The 17,500-nt window shown below is 41.2% G+C and overlaps 1 protein-coding gene across 1 annotated transcript in view; it reads left to right on the top strand.

Moving 5' to 3' along the window:
* rapgef6 (Rap guanine nucleotide exchange factor (GEF) 6) overlaps nt 1-17,500 on the top strand; it is a 165,445-nt gene that overhangs the window by 99,526 nt on the left and 48,419 nt on the right. The window contains 2 exon segments of the mRNA XM_082140848.1: nt 641-769; nt 15,064-15,241. Coding sequence (XP_081996974.1) covers nt 641-769; nt 15,064-15,241 — 307 coding nt within the window.

The following is a 17,500-nucleotide window of genomic DNA, read 5'->3' as shown; positions in this document are numbered from 1 at the left end:
AGATCTATATTCCCGTGCCGCACTCTGTTGCGTTGGGTCCCGACCATACCTCTCAATCGACTGATTCCAGCGTTTTTATCGTTGTTGTATTGTTGCAACTGTGTGACGTCCTCTTGTTTCACGGACCAGCAGCAGCAGGTGCACCGTGCAGCGCGTGCTCTTATCTCATGGGTCATCTGACCTGCATGGCCAAACGTCCGCTGAGCAGAAATCAGCTCTCACAGTCTCAGTACGACCGATACTGTGTTAGTTAAAAATGTGAAACTGGCCCTAAATCAGTTGATCAGCTGTCATCACTGATTGACAACATTTCTCGTTTCTTGTGTTGACGAACTTGACCTACCTATCAGATCTGGGGTGGCCACAGGGGTGGCCAATGAGCTTTCAGGGGTGGCCCCGGCCACCCCAGGCCACCCCCTAGAATCGCCATTGCTCATGACATCACCACACCAGAACTATCCGTTTTATAAATTAGATTTTCTGACCAGATTCGTTCATTAAGTGTGCTTTACGTGTGTGTGAAGTTGGCGTGTTTTTCCTCTCTCGTGTTCTCAGTCCTGCTAATCCAGACAGGGTTGCTCATGATCTGCATTATAAATGATGTCCTCAACCATTCTCTCTTCCTGTCTCGTTCTAACAGCTTCCTGTTGACCTCAGCAAGATGCACCTGACGGACCACCCCCCCCAGCAGATGCACATGCCTCCCAGCCAATCAGGATGCAGCATCGCCAGTGACTCGGGGAGCAGCAGCCTATCAGACATCTACCAGGTGCTTCCTCATCTCAGTCTGAGTCCAGTGCCAGTGAAGAACGTGTGCGCAGTGAAAGTGACAACATGCACTTTTATATTTCAGAGAACTGAATAGGGGCAATAGTCTGGAAGCACAAATATTATTTATTATTATAATATTCTTTATTTCAGACCCATGGGTCCATATCAAAAGGGGAAAAAAATACAAACTTTTTACAAACAACAGACAAAATTTAAAAAAACATTCAAGCTTTCATTCCATACATACATACTCCAGGTAGATCATTAAAGGGGTGGTTGATTATGATTTGACTTGTCTAACTTTAGTTAGTGTGTAATGTTGCTGTTTGAGCATAAACAACATCTGCAAAGTGACATCACCAACCCTAAAATTTACATAAACCCCGCCCCTGAACACGCTTTATAGATTATCATGACAGAATATGCTAATCAATGACTAGAAGATAACTACACATCAGCTACATAAACTCATCAACTAACCATTCAGAAATGTCCTGTTCATTCTACATTCTTCTTGAGTCTCTTTGCATGTGAAAAGTTTCAGTGCATGTGTGTGTGAGGTAAAAGGACACAAGCTGTTGAAGCTCCGCCCCCTGCGCCGGGAGCAGCAGCTCATTTGTATTTAAAGGGACAGACACAAAAACGGTGCGTTTTTGCTCACCCTCAAAAAGTGTCAACTTTAACATGCTATATAAAAATATCTATGAGGTATTTTAAACTAAAACTTCACACACACACTCTGGGGACATCAGAGACTTATTTTACATCTTGTAAAAAGAGCATTATACCACCCCTTTAATATAAAGTGAAAATAAAATTGGTCCTAAAAATCAATTGATCTTTAACGGACGGCTCGGTCGCTTGGTTACGTGCGTCCTGTCACTGTAAACTGGCCTGTCAATCATCTCTTCACAATCCTCCATTCAATCTAATTCATTTTCCTACCGTTTCGGAGAGAAATGTTGCCGCACATTGATCTGGGTCTCTCATGCGGAGACTCTCCTCATGTGTTTGCAGTTTGAATATAATGATGCATTTAAAAGTTAATGGCTAAGCGTATCTTTGCAAATGCTCACAATGCTGCTGCAGATTAAATATAATGTGGAAAACATGGAATAAATACATTTAAACCTCTCTACTTAACTAGACTTGCACATCCTCCATGTCTGTAGTTTTTTTAACACTTTTTACTCATGTTTGTAGTTCTAATTGAATCCTCGTCCAATGCACAATGGGTTGTGGGTAATATTAGCCATTAGCGTGTTCACGGATCTGCACTTCGGATTCTGACCGGAAAAAGTAAACCATCCGGATATCTTTGGAATACTCGTTTCAACATACTACGATTTGGGACGTACTTACGACTAAGTTTAATTTAATTTAATATATGTATTCTTGTTTGAACATCAACAGAAAGGCAGACATAACAATTTTCAGGAACACTTTACAATAAGGTTCATTAGTGTACATTAGTTAAAGGATTAGTTCACCCCAAAATGAAAATTTCCTAATAATTTACTCACCCCAATGCCATCCAAGATATCCATGTCTTTCTTTCCTGAGGGGGAGAGAAATAGTTTTTTGAGGAAAACATTTCTGGATTTTTCTTCTAACAATGGACTTCATTGGTTACCATCATTTTTAAGTCTAAATCAATGCAGTTTCAAAGTCTTTGCAGTGTTTAAACGGGCTGTACGCGATCACAGCTGAAGAAGAGGTTGTTATCTAGCGAAACGATAGGACATTTAAAAAAAATATATATAGATCATTTATAGACTTTTTACCTTCAATAGTTCTGATTGAGCTGATCAACAAACGGACAGGGAACTACGTCATCACGTTGAAAGGTCACGCCGGCGCCGGCAATACTATTTGAACTACTATTCATATTCATCAGAATGTTATTCATATACTATTCTTATTCATATTCACTCAATACTATTACTATATATATATAATAGCAAACAATACTATTTGAACTATCCTCCTACGTACGGTCGCATTGTAAACAGTGGGGCGGTACTTCTGCCGGCGCCGGAGTGACCTTTCAACGTGATGATGTAGTTCCCTGTCCGTTTGTTGATCAGCTCAATCGCAACTATTGAAGGTAAAAAGTCTATAAATTATTAAAAAAAATAATTAAATGACATATCGTTTCGCTAGATAACAACCTCTTCTTCAGCTTGTTAGTTCATGTTAGTTCACAGTGCATTAACTAATGTGAACTAATACAACCTTTGATTTTAATAATGTATTAGTAAATGTTGAAATTAACATGAACTAAGATTAATAAATGCTGAAGAAGTATTGTTCATGTTAACTAAGGTTGTGATCTAATGTTAACTAATGAACCATATTGTAAAGTGTTAGCTAATTTACATATCACATTCTCCACAACAAACCAAACAATAAAAAAACTGTAATAACTATTTTAATCATTTCATGTCAATAATAGTTTTCATGACAGATTTATTCAAACATGCATTAAATAATGAAGACATCACTAACATATTAACTAAAAATATAATGAATATGTAAAACAGTGCATATATTACACCAAACTACACTGTTCAACCATTTCTATCTCTAACTTGCATATTTGGCACAATTTTGAATCCCCAACATTAATCTTATTCTTAAAAATGCAAGGTATATTTTGCACTCTTTACATTCAGGGGCAATGGCACATGAAAAGAAATTGGTCCTCCTTTCGCTCACTTCTAAGTTTGGACGTTTTTCTGCATGAATAACATTTTTTAATGATGACTCAAAAGAATCACTGAATCTGTGTTTTGAGTTGAGTTCTGCTTCCTCTCGGACTTCTCTCCTCTTCTATTGTTAGATTGATCTTTGTGATGCTTGGGTGAGGAGAAAAAACTGTATTTTTTCTGATGTTCATAAATAATACAGTATAAAGATATAAAGGTCTGGCATTAGTGCAAGAACAGCTTCAGGAGTTCTCGTGCTTACACACACTCACTCACTCACTCACTCACTCACTCACTCACTCACTCACACACACACACACACACACACACACACACTAACTCACTCACTCACTCACTCACTCACACACACACACGCGCACTCACTCACTCACTCACTCACACACACACACACACACACACACACACACACACACACACACACACACTCACTCACTCACTCACTCACTCACTCACTCACTCACTCACTCACTCACTCACTCACTCACTCACTCACTCACACACACACACACACGCTCACTCACTCACTCACTCACTCACTCACACATACACACACACTCATGCACACGCACACTAACACGCACACACACTCACACTCAAACATAAACACACACGACAAGCCACGAACATGGTTTTCTCTGAATGTCACTTATAATCTTCTTCTTCGGCGGTCACTCGAAACGAGTATGACTGTCCTCTCTGTTGGGTCGCCTTATTTGTGGATCCTCAGGTGGCTGTAAAGGCCGATCTGTGATCCACAGATTCTGCTGCAATGTGGGCATTGGAAGGTTGAGGTTATGTGTGGTGGTGGAGCCTTTCTCTGTTTGTCCTTGCGGTGTTGCCGCTTTGCATCTGCGGCACGGCGGAGTTCTGTTTTGTGGTGTGCTGCACCTTCCTGCACTGCTTTTCTCCAGTGGTCCCTGTTAAACGCAAGATTCTGCGCAAGTGGTCCACGCTTTCCAGAGTGGTGTTATCCACTTTGATGATGGGCTGGAGTGACGGCTGGTTGGGTGCTGGTTGATACAGAACCTGAGTTTTCTTGATGTTCAAGGCCAAACCCAGGGCTCTGTATGCCTTGGCAAAGGCATTTAGGATGCCCTGGAGGTCTTCAGGGGAGTGTGCTGCAATGGCGTTATCATCGGCATATTGCAGTTCCATGATGGTGGTATTCCTGACTTTGCTCTTTGCTTTGAATCTGTTAAGATTGAAGAGCCTGCCGTCAGTCCTGTAAAGGATTGGGATCCCCTGTGGCAACTCTTGGCCAGTAAGGTGGAGTATGGCTGCAATGAAGATGGCAAATAGGGTGGGTGCAATGATACATCCCTGTTTGACTCCAGTTTCTACAGTAAATGGTTCAGATTCAGAGCCACTGTTGAGCACTGTGGCTGACATGCCGTCATGCAGTAGCCTCAGTACACGGATGTATTTGGCATGACATCCATACTTTGATAGTATGCTCCACAGTGCCTGCCTATCCACGGAGTCAAAGGCCTTTGTCAAGTCTATAAAGGCCATGTACAGAGGCAGTCCTTGTTCCCGACACTTTTCTTGTAGTTGGCGAGCAGAAAAGATCATGTCAGTTGTTCCCCTAGACGGACGGAAACCACATTGTGATTCAGGGAGTATCTCCTCAGACAGTGGTAGCAGTCGGTTGGCGAGAACACGAGCAAGGACTTTGCCTGTTGTTGATAAGAGCGAGATACCCCTGTAGTTTCCACATTCAGCCTTGTCCCCTTTCTTGAATATGGTAACAATTTGGGCATCCCGGAGCTCTGAGGGGAGCTCTTCCCTTTCCCAGACCTTGACGAGAAGATGGTGGATATGATGCCAGAGCCTTGGTCCTCCTTCCTTTAAGACCTCCGCGGGGATCCCATCAGGACCAGTGGCCTTGTTGTTCCTGAGGTTCTTGATGGCATTGTGAACCTCAGTTAGGGTTGGAGGTTCCCCCATGTCTTCTCTGATGGGACTCTGCGGGATATGGTCGGCGATGTCTGGTTCGGCTGAGCTGTCACGGTTCAGAAGTTCTTGAAAGTGCTCCTTCCAACGTGTGTTGATGGAGTCATTGTCTTTTAACCCTCTGGAGTCTGAGCGTTTTTTTGGGCCCTGGGGGTGTTCTGACATGCTCTGACATTTGTGCTTTTTTCAGTTGCTTATAAACATATTAATGGCAAAGGTGTAAATTCACTCTATATAGCACAAACAGGACTACAATAATATGTGAGCCACATGTATGTACATGTTTTCATTTTTGAGAGAATAATGTTTATGCGTGGTTATCGAAAAAACTAAAAATTAAAAAATTTGAAATAAGGCCACAAAACACATACTAAATATGTGGCAATAAGACTTTTGACTTATGGATGTCGTCGCCTATAGTTTTTTTCTTCAAAATTATGTGAAAATAGTCTTGCTTTATCGTTCACATAAAACCATACATTGATTTAAATTGATGTAAAACAGGTTTTGCTTGGAAAGCCAATATGCGAGGGGGCGTGAACGAGGAGTGGTTTACACCTTAGAATACACCCACTCTGCATAATTAGCCATTCACTCAGGTGTGACACTGACTGAGCCACAATGAAAGGACAAAAGATATATTTAGAAGAAGACTTATATTGACCATTTAAGATTTTGCTTACATCTATCTTTTAAATATGTTTTGCTATTTTATTAAAACGGTTACAATTACAACAATAATTACAATTTCAACAATATTTCAAGTGTACTCTTTCTTTGTAAAAAAAAAATGATTATAGGCCCTACATTTAATCTATGTATTCATTAGTTTGAATATAACCAACATTGGAACAGCTAACATCTTAGTTGATGACTTTATTTTTGACAAAAATAGTATTTTATATATAGAAATGGCTAAACAAAAGCTTATTTGATGTGGCAGTATATTCTACAGTAAAAACGGTACCCAAATCTGGTCAACAAAATGTTGTCTTTCATATTTCGTCTGACTGTAACGTTGTTTTCATGAAATATTAGGGCATATTGTTAATTTGCAGTTTAATACGTTGCTTATACAAATAGCCTACATTTTATTTCAACATTCAGTCGATGTTTACTTATCTCAGTATAGCAATACAGTTTGCTAAAACATCATCATTCATTCACACACGCGATTTAAATTTAAACTGTCTTTGCCAGCTGTGGTAAACAGCGCGCATCTCTGCCGTTTATTCATTCATAAACAGAAACCCACGTGAAGAAATTCACGTGAGAAGGAAAAAACTTACTTGTATTCCTCAGCTCGCTCCTCGATATACCCGCACTTCTGAGGGACATTTTCCATTAGTATTATTCCTCACAGCGCTGCAAGACGGTGTAAACAATGATCTAAATAAACTTGTGTGTTTTCTCGAGCTGATGGGGGCGTTCACAGGATTGCCTCAGCCATTTGCGTTTGAATAGCGCGCGCTCTCCGTGGGCGGGGCCGATTATAACGTAATGAGATGAGATGAGCTCGACTGGAATCGCTCTCTTTTAATACAGATTTCACAAGATGAGAATAATTGTTTTTATATATAAATTACTTCATTTAAAAGAAGAGAATTCAATCTTCATGCCTGTGTGTCTGAATGTCTGTTTGACTGAGTATTCGCTGAGTTATTGTTAATTTTCGGACGCGTTTCAGAATGGACTACACTGGCAGAGAGAAGGCAGAACTCGCTTCGTGTTTATTTTTCTTTATTTGGCAAAAAGCACAACACTTTGTTTTTATTGTGAGTATACACAAAAATAATACACATTTAACAGAATCGATTGATGTATGAAACTCCTATGGAAAATCAAAGTCAACAGAGTATTTATGAGTTTCTTTTACACTAATAAAAAAAAAGCGAGCTGGTATCGCCGGCGATACCGTAGACCTCAGGGGGTTAAAAGAGTCTGTCCATCTTTTGGGCGCATGGGATTTGAGGCGCGGTGGCTAGGGCCATAGACAGCCTTAGTGGCACTAAAAAAGCCTCTAGTGTTACCTGAATCTGCCAGTCTCTGGAGTTCCAGAGACTTTTCTGTCCACCAGTTGTTCTTGAGCTCCCTCATCAATCTCTGAACGTCAGCCTTGGCTCTGGAGTGTGCTGCCCTTTTGGCCTCACATGTTATGTCATTTTGCCACACTTGGAAGGCTTTTCGTTTTCTGGAGATAAGTTGTTCTATCTCTATGTGAACGCATACCTTCACTCTAGGGGTCAAACAACCAAAAATCAAGTCAGGAATCTTGGAGTGACACTAGAGTCAGACCTTAGTTTCAGTAGTCATGTCAAAGCAATAACTAAATCAGCATACTATCATCTGAAAAATATTGCAAGAATTAGATGCTTTGTTTCCAGACAAGACTTAGAGAAACTTGTGCATGCTTTCATCACCAGCAGGGTGGATTATTGTAATGGACTCCTCACTGGCCTTCCCAAAAAGACCATCAGACAGTTGCAGCTCATACAGAACGCTGCCGCCAGGATTCTGAGCAGAACCAGAAAATATGAACATATCACACCAGTCCTCAGGTCTTTACACTGGCTCCCAGTTAAACTTAGGATTGATTTTAAAGTATTATTACTGGTATATAAATCATTCAATGGCCTAGGACCTCAATACATTGCAGATATGCTCACTGAATATAAACCCAACAGATCACTCAGATCATTAGGATCATATCAGCTTGAAATACCAAGGGTTCACTCTAAGCATGGCGAGTCTGCTTTTAGCTATTATGCCAGCCACAGCTGGAACCAGCTTCCAGAGGAGATCAGATGTGCTCCTACTGTAGTCACATTCAAATCCAGACTCAAAACACATCTGTTTAACTATGCATTTACTGAATGAGCACTGTGCCAATGTTCGTCCGACTGTTTGTACTGTATTTTATTTTTTATTTTTCTAAACTGTTTTAATTATTCTTATTTCTTTTTATTATTTTAATTTCTTCTATGTAAAGCACTTTGAATTGCCATTGTGTATGAAATGTGCTATATAAATAAACTTGCCTTGCCTTGCCTATGTCATTTTCATCAAACCAGTCCTGATGTTTCCTGGACTGATACCCAAGGGTGGATTTGCATGAGTCATAGATGGTGGATTTGAGAAGGCCCCAGTGCTCTTCGATGTTATCAGGATATTCTTGCTGAAGATTTTTCTCGAGAGAGTCCTGAAGTAGCTGCTGGATGGCAGTTTCCTTCAGGTTGTCAAGGTTCAGTCTTCGCCGGGTCTGCTTCTTCTGAATCCTCCTCCTTTTTTTAAGTTTGATGGACATTGTGGATCGGATGAGGCGGGGGTCTGTCCAGCAGTTGTCAGAGTTTATCATGGCCCTTGTGATGTTCACATCACAGCGGTCCCTGGCCCTTACAATGACATAATCAATGAGGTGCCATTGCTTGGAGCGAGGGTGTCTCCAAGATGCCTTGAATTTGTTTTTTTGTCGATAGAGAGTATTGGTGATGACGAGGTTGTGTTGAGCGCATTTACTCAGAAGCAGCACTCCGTTGGAGTTGATGTTACCGATGCCCTCCTTGCCAATAGTGCCCTTCCAGAGGTGTTGGTCCCGGCCTACCCTAGCATTGAAGTCTCCAAGGAGGATGATCTTGTCCTCCTTGGGGATTTTTGACAGGGTTTCTTCCAGGCAGGCGTAGAAGGCTTCTTTTTCTTCCACGTCGGAGTCTAGGGTAGGGGCATAGGCGCTCACTACTGACGGATTGTCATGAGGCGCTCGCTGATCCCCACAGGAAGTTCGGAGAGGTGGTTGACAAGCTGATTTTTGATGGCAAGTCCAACTCCATGGTTTCTAGCCTCATCGGCTGGCTTTCCTTTCCAGAAGAAAGTGTAGCCACCTTTCTCCTCCTTCAACTGCCCTTCACCTGCCCGTCGGATTTCGGAGAGAGCAGCTATATCAATCCGGCATCTCTGCAGTTCTCTGGCTATGATGGCGGTTCGTCTCTCAGGTCTGTCACTGGAGGTGCTGTCCATCAGAGTACGCACATTCCAGGCTCCAAAATTAAATTTCTTTTGTTTCTGACCGCAAATGGGGTGTTACCTCTGGACGCAGTAATCCAGTCGGGAGGTATGAGGCAGGCTATTTTTAGGGCACCTTTTTTAGCCCCTTCCCCATGTGGGGTAAGCAGAGCGGATCCTGAATAGGACTGCTTAGTCATGGGTGTAGCTGCCGAAGAGCTCTTCTGCCTCGTTCCAAGAGCCCAGCGACTGATTCTGACACCCATCGCCTAATGTGCCAGCTCATGACTAGGGGCTTCCAGACTACACAAACCTGCCCCCGTCGCCACTCGCTGGTCGCCATAGGACTTTATCCGGGAGTGGTAGGGTGGATTCCCTTTGTGGAGGACGCCTGTGCGTGGCGTTATTTAACGTGTGGAGGCTGGTGCACAGACAACCACCACACGGTCCTTGGCAGGTCTGGGTCAGGATCCAGTGGCACGGAGTCCAAGACGACTGGGGACCCATCACTGCTGCATCCTTCATCCGCCTTCCCAGCCGTTGTGATGCTCCACTTAAGTCAGCCATCATCCTCCGCCTGTTCCGCCGTTGAGGCCTTTTGTCTTTTTTTTCAGGGTGTGCTCCCTTAGCCTTCGCCTCTATAGGCTACCCCACAAGGCAGTGGAACTATTTACCCATAGCTGGGGTAATATAGGGGTCATGACACATTTTTTATTTTAATATGTTCTTTATATATATATATACATACACACTACCGTTCAAAAGTTTGGGGTCAGTAAGATTTTTTAATGTTTTAAAAGAAGTCTCTTCTGCTCACCAAGGCTGCATTTATTTGATAAAAAAACAAAACAAAAAACAGTAATATTGTGAAATATTATGACAATTTAAAATGACTGTTTTCTATTTTAATATATTTTAAACTGTAATTTATTCCTGTGATCAAAGCTGAATTTTCAGAATCATTACTCCAGTCTTCAGTGTCACATGATCCTTCAGAAATCATTCTAATATGATGATTTGATGCTCAAGAAATATTTATGATTATTATCAATGTTTTTATTTGACACAACGCTTCCATCCAGTCTAGGCAAATTTCAGCCGTTAAGCGACTGAAGGCCAGTGGGCGGAGCCTATGGAGTGATGATGTGTAACTATTGGTCGATGTCTTGTTTTGGAGGCGGGCATATGCAAATATATTTGCCTGTGTGACATCACAGATCCCAACAATATCAAAACAAGCTGTTTTAGGAGCTTGTTTAAATAAATCATTTGTTTATAATGAGGAGGACGTTTTAAGCTCTGAAACTCGCAGGATGTTTTAATGCTACAAAGAACTCTTAAAGGTCAAAAGATCAAGGTAAATGAGATTTCTCATGTCACAACCCCTTTAAATGTGCTCAGGTGAACGACACACTTTCATTAACCCTAAACACAATCACACAGACACAGAGGTCACGCTTCAATCTGATCTGAAGAACTCTTACATGTCAAAAGATCAAGGCAAATGAGATTTTCTCATGTCACGACTCCTTTAATAACTCCAGCGCTGCTCGTGGCTCACGACAGGAAAGCATTTATACATCACACTGGACCCTGATATTTGCATTTAGTGCATGAATCAGTGAATCACATGTAAGCTCTCAGAAATCCCTTCTTCTCGTTTACTAAATCGGTTTAGCAGAGGTCACATTGACATTAAAGAGATGTGCTGAAGAACATAAACCTCATGATTTCTTTTCCTCAGACTGAACATCCACAATCACTGATGTTTGTTCAAATCACTGAACTGACTTGAGCTGAATAATGACACCATTGTCTTTTAGAGCTGCTTTACAGCAGAATTTGAATGAAGTTTGCATCATTGATTCTGATATTTTCCTGTTTATTACAGGGTGTCCGCTGGGTCTTAAAAAGTTGATAAATCAATTTAGAGAAAATTAAGGCCCTTAAAAAGTATTAAATGCCATTTTCCAAGGAATTACATTTTGTATTATCTTTTAATTTTGTATATTTGTACAAAGAATTGTATTAATTTGACAATTAATTCTTGTGCCTCGTTTCAACCCTTCTGAATTATGTTGCATTGATAATGAATTATCACTAAGACTATGTTTAGTTGTGCTATGTTACAATCAATATATATTCAATGTAAGTTTACATTTACATTTTTACATTTATGCATTTGGCAGACGCTTTTATCCAAAGCGACTTACTCGCTTGTCCCACTTATTACAGGGACAATTCCCCTGGAGCAGCGTGGAGTAAAGTGTCTTGCTCAAGGACACACTGGTGGTGACTGCTGGGATCGAACCAGAAACCTTCGATTTACCAGTTCAGTGGTTTAACCCACTAGACCACCATCTCCAGTTAACCATCTAAGTTAAAGTGTCGCTGATGTAACCGGTTAGAATTTGAAGTGGCGATGAGGTCTTAAAATGTATGGAAAGAGTCTTAAAAAAGGTCTTTATAAAATGGTTAGTTCCAGTCCTTGATTCTGATTGGTCAATAGCTGTGTTTTATTCACGATAAATCGCTTCACCCAACGGTTCTATATATCACTACACAACACCCCTAGCAACCACTCTTAGCAGTGTAAACATATGTTTGTTCTCATTGAAGCTTATAGAGTATTGTGAGAGATTGAGTAAGTGTGTGTACCTGCATTTACGGTAGATATAACGTTTTCCTTCAGGTCAGTCCTATATTCATAATAAAATATCTGTTTGAATGTCCGCTGCGATATCTTGTCCTTTGTCCTTTTAACAGTTAATGGTTTTCCTGTGACACACTAGTCATTTATCAGTTGTGTCTCGCTTCTCCGTGTTCACAACAACTTTGAGTCATTTCAATATAAAAGTCTTCTCTACTGACTGACTCGCTCATAAAGACAGTCTTTGCTGCCATCTAATGGTGAAATAATGCTTCTGTTTCTGTTTACGGTCAGGGACTATTTTTTTCCCAGGGGAAGGAAGGCTTTTAGTGATTTTACTTCATTATATAGTTGCATTGATACTAGGGCTGGGGGAATTAACGCGTTAATCTTTGCCATTAATTTGAGATGCTTAACGCGGGTTAAAAATAATAATAACGCAATTAACGCAGCACTTTTTTTGCCTCGTTTTAATGACTTCCTGTTGCGGAAAAGGCCGAAAATATGCCTTCCCGCCCCTCCGTGTTCAGCGATCAGATTTCATTCTCGCGCAGCTTTCATGAGCGGGTCTTTTCCGCGCCGTGCTCTCCATTCCGTGTGTGTGTGTGTCGGCGCGCTGCTGCGCTCTTTGCTCAATGTTCTGCTCCGTGTTTGCGCTGCGTGTTCTGCTCTGTCGTTAACGGCCCAAATGCTACAATCATGTACCGATCACGCACAAAAAAATCAAAGTCCGCTCAAATAACGTGAAATGTCTCAGTAGTAGACTTCTGTTTGCAATAGCCCTACTGAGCTGGTATAGTCATGCTGGGCAACAATGGTAAAATGTAGGGATGTCCCTATCAGGTTTTTTTGCCCTCGAGTCCGAGTTCGAGTCATTTGATTTTGAGTATCTACCGATACCGATTCCCGATCCGATACTTCTATAATACATAAAAAAAGAATAAAGAAGAGCGAAAAAAACAGATCCAGGATGTTCCTCACTTCTTTGAGGTAGCTTGAACAATCAAGTAATAAATAACATAAATTCTTCACTTTTGCAGGGCTTGAATTTTTGGTGCGTGAATGCAGGGATTGCGCATAATTTAAACCATTCCCGCAAGGTTAGCTTTTATAGTGCGAGAAATTCCCGCACAAATATATATGCTTCATCTCAGAGCAAATTATCACAAAAAAAATCACAGATGCGAGAAAAAATATGTCAAACTGTCTTTTATTTTCGAATTTAAATCCTCAATCAGTGCTGGACCGGCATCCTCTGTCTTCCGTTGAGCCCTGGCCGTAGACAGATCATATGTTTCATGCTGTCAATGCAGTGGTCTGCGTTGCACTGATCTTATTCACACTATCGAGTGTAGGTGCAGCATTCTAACATTTTGAGTCATAATGAGCTGTTTGTGAAGAAATGCTTCCAAATGATGTCATTTTAATCAAGAAACTGAAACATTAAAAACCATTTTGCTCTTTATGATGTGCGAGTGATAGAGCGGGGCAGCAACGAACCAACTGATCAGCTTGCAGCGTAACAACGTTGAATGCTCGGCCGAACAGCTGATCATAGCTGTACAGGGCGCCTTATTATTTTTCATCTCCATAAATATATCTAGTAGTAAAGCTAATGCAAGGGCTAGAAATCTATTAATCTTTTGCTGATACTTCCTTGTCATCATGGAGAGTGCAGTTCATGGTTGCATAGCAACGACAGACGCCACGTAGAGCAAGTGCTTGTGGAAAGGAGACAGCGGCGCGCCCGCGCTTTCACTTGTTTTTACACTTGGTTTTACACATCTAGAGCGAAAATAAAAGTGCCACAGTGTTTGCAAAGCCAGTAATGTGCTTCTAGGAACTGCACTCCTAACTCTTACTGTCATCACAGTAGTAAGTTTCACAGAAGGAAATGTATGTTTTTCTTAATGAAAACTTACATCTCTACCTTGTCAGGTTTGAGCCTGTTCTCATCAAGGACGTTTGCAACGGCACTAAAAAATCTCTCACTGTCCACAGAGCTGCAGGGGGGGCACTGAGATACTGGGTTGCAACAGCAGCCATAGAATACCTCCAGACCGCTCGCGCTTTCCGCTTCAAGCTGCTTCTGTGTTCTACTTTGCCGGCATTTAACCAATAGCGTCTCTGCAACAAAGTGATGTCATGCCGCACGCGTTGCTGTTTCTGTGTGGAGTCAAAAGGGTCTAACTCTGTGCCACCGCATAACTATAGATGTGTTAAAAAATAATGAGAATATATATATACATATATATCCGAGTCCTGATCGGGAGGTAACGTCCGATTCCGATCGAGTCTGAAACCACGTGATCGGATCTGGACATCCCTAGTAAAATGACCTGCTCTGATCACATGCTCTGGTAATAATAGCTTTGTAGGACTATGTTTTATTTTGATAATTAGTTAAAAAAAAACAAAAAAAAAACATTTGAATTTTTAAAAAAAAATTGGTTATGTTGATTTGATTATCGAAAAAGAATAATATATTGATGTTTAATATTTTAATACAGGGCTATTTTCTGTTCCTTTTTTTCCTGTGTTGTTAAATTTAATTAGGTGATTCTAAGTTTAAATATTGATGATTACAAACTTGGGGTAAATGCAATTAATTGCAATTAATTACAGCAAATTGTGCAATTAATTAGTTCATTTTTTTAATCGATTCCCAGCCCTAATTGATACATATTTTTTGGCTTTAATATTTGTATTGTGTGGTAACCGTTTTTATAAAAGCAATAAGGTACTCGAGGCTAGTGCTGTATCGTGAATAAAGTCACGGCTGACTCCGCTTCACGTCGTGCCTAACAACGCCCTCCAGCCGTGACTTATTCACGATCACCATACAGCACTAGCCTCGAGTACCTTATAGCTTACATAAACTGAACTCCTGTATATACCCTGTATAAGCATCTGTATGGTGTGAGGAGCTGTAGAAGTAAAGCTTGACGTGTTCCTCCACAGGCCACGGAGAGTGAGATGGGAGACGTGGATCTGTCGGGTCTCCCCGAAGCCCCAGTGGACTCTGAGGAAGAGGAGGAGGATGAAGACATCGAGCGCTCCTCAGAGGCTCTTCTGGGACGAGATCTGGTGCGCGAGTGTCTGGAGAAGGAGCCGGTGGATCGCACCGACGACGACATCGGTAAAGCGCTTGCTGTCGAGAACACACAACAGGCTCTCTCTAGCCGCGTTTATTTGAGCGATATTTTCTAAATGTCGATAAAAAACTATTGCGAAATGACGGCGTTTCCATTAACCGATGTTATGCGACTGAAACGTAATTTTTTCATCTCATGATTCGCGATAAGTCATTCCTATAATAATGGCAACATGATGTTTGTAGGTTTACATGTATCTCAGCCACCGCACTAGACATTATATTTAATGGAAGGAGATGTAGACGCGTTTTCCAAGCATTAATGGCAAGGAAAGACCGTTATACTGAGAGCGGCTCATATGAGGAGTTTCTGGGTGTTTCTCCCTCAAATCTGCTTCAAGATCTTGATTGTGGCATTTCTTAGTGGTTTAGAATCCAGTATTCCCATAATTCTTTCGTCTTTTATCATAGGCGTAATTTGCGGGTGGGACATGTCCCCACCACTTTTTGCTAAGGTCGATATTGTCTCCACCACTTTTGAAACATCTCGCGGCACGAATGTACCGATACAAATAAATAAAACATCTCCAGTTCACTACCAGAGCATTCATTTAGTTCGTTTGTTAAATAAGAGGCGATCTAGCGCTGAAATGTGTTGTTTCTGAAATCAAGTGATCAAAGTGCTTGTTGCCGCTGCGATCAGTGGCGCTGATACTGTGTTCTCTTGTGGCTCGAGCACAGTCTTCACTCGGACGCGCGCTTCAATCCGCTGTGGAGACTCTCAAACGTGTCCCTGCCTGATATACAACCACTGATAAACATAATTGGTTTTGATGAGAAAAAACTAAAAAACTATTCGAGTGCGGATTAGAACCCAGAACCTCTGACACACTTGGCAAAAGTTCTGCCACCACTGGACCATTAAAATACATGCATAAAATTGTTGGATCTATGTATTTATTCACGTGACAATTCTCACCACTAACACACACACACACCATGTATTAGACCTCATTAAACGACAAATTAAACCCAATGTACTATTTAAATCGATTGCTGGACATTGTAATGTTATTGTACATACATCTGATTTATGATTTAGCATTGTGTTAGCAACGCTTTTTTATTAAACATTTTTAATCAGTAAGATAGAGGACATCGTCTTTCAAAACATGACCTGCGCGAAAAAGGAAAAAAAATGAATGTGTCATTGTGCCCAGCACTTCTGAAAATGCACTTCTGAATGCGTCTCTGTCCTCAGCACATTTAAAACCAGACTGACGCCCATGTCTTTAATGAGTATAAAGAGGACATATGATTAAAATCTGACTTTTTCCGTGATAAAGTGCTAAAAGTCAAGTCAAGTCAAGTTTATTTGTATAGCGCTTTTCACAATACAGATTGTATCAAAGCAGCTTCACAGTATTCAATTTAAATAATACAACAAAGTTTGTTTCAAGAGGAATTTATTGATTGATAAAATTAAATTAAATATCCCCCAAATATCCCCAACTGAGCAAGCCAAAGGCAACAGTGGCAAGGAACCGAAAAACTCCATCAAGTGACCTAATGGTGTCCTAAAACTCCATCAGGTGACCTAATGGTGTCCTAAAACTCCATCAGGTGACCTAATGGAGAAAAAAAACCTTGGGAGAACCCAGGCTCAGTCGGGGGCCAGTTCTCCTCTGGCATTTATGAGCTACAGGCCGGATTGTAGTTTGAACTGTGGGATTATATGAATGCCTGGCTGAAGAGATGCGACTTTAATCTAGTTTTAAACTGGGAGAGCGAGTCTGAGCAACGAACAGTATCAGGAAGACTATTCCAGAGTTTTGGAGCCAAATGTGAAAATGCTCTCCCTCCTTTGGTGGTTCTGGATATCCTAGGTATGACCAAAAGCCTAGGTAAAACCAACCCAGAAAGCAGATCAGATTTCGCTCCCCTTCTGACGTATGAAGAGGATCTTATTATAATATTACCGGCCCTTAATCTGCACGTTTACACACACCAGCCGACATTTGGTTTCAGAAGCGACGACAGAGACCAGTTCTAACGCACTGGCAGAAGATCCAGCAAAGCCTGAAACTGTTCTGTGGTTGAGCACAGACGAGCACTGAACACTATTGACCAGAACATGTCACCGCTGTCTTATAAACACCTCAGGAACTGTGGACACTTGATGATGATGAGATGATCAATGTAACTCCACAACAACTACAGAAATGTCTCCACTAACATTCAGAAACTCTTCCTGAGTCTCTCCGTAAGGCTGCTCTCGCTATTGGTGATTCTGGGATTCTGGAT

This window comes from Leuciscus leuciscus (genome assembly GCF_965113295.1).
Source record: "Leuciscus leuciscus genome assembly, chromosome: 16".
NCBI lineage: Eukaryota > Metazoa > Chordata > Actinopteri > Cypriniformes > Leuciscidae > Leuciscus > Leuciscus leuciscus.
Note: the sequence above shows the minus strand (reverse complement) of the source record. Positions and strands in the feature narration are given on the sequence as shown.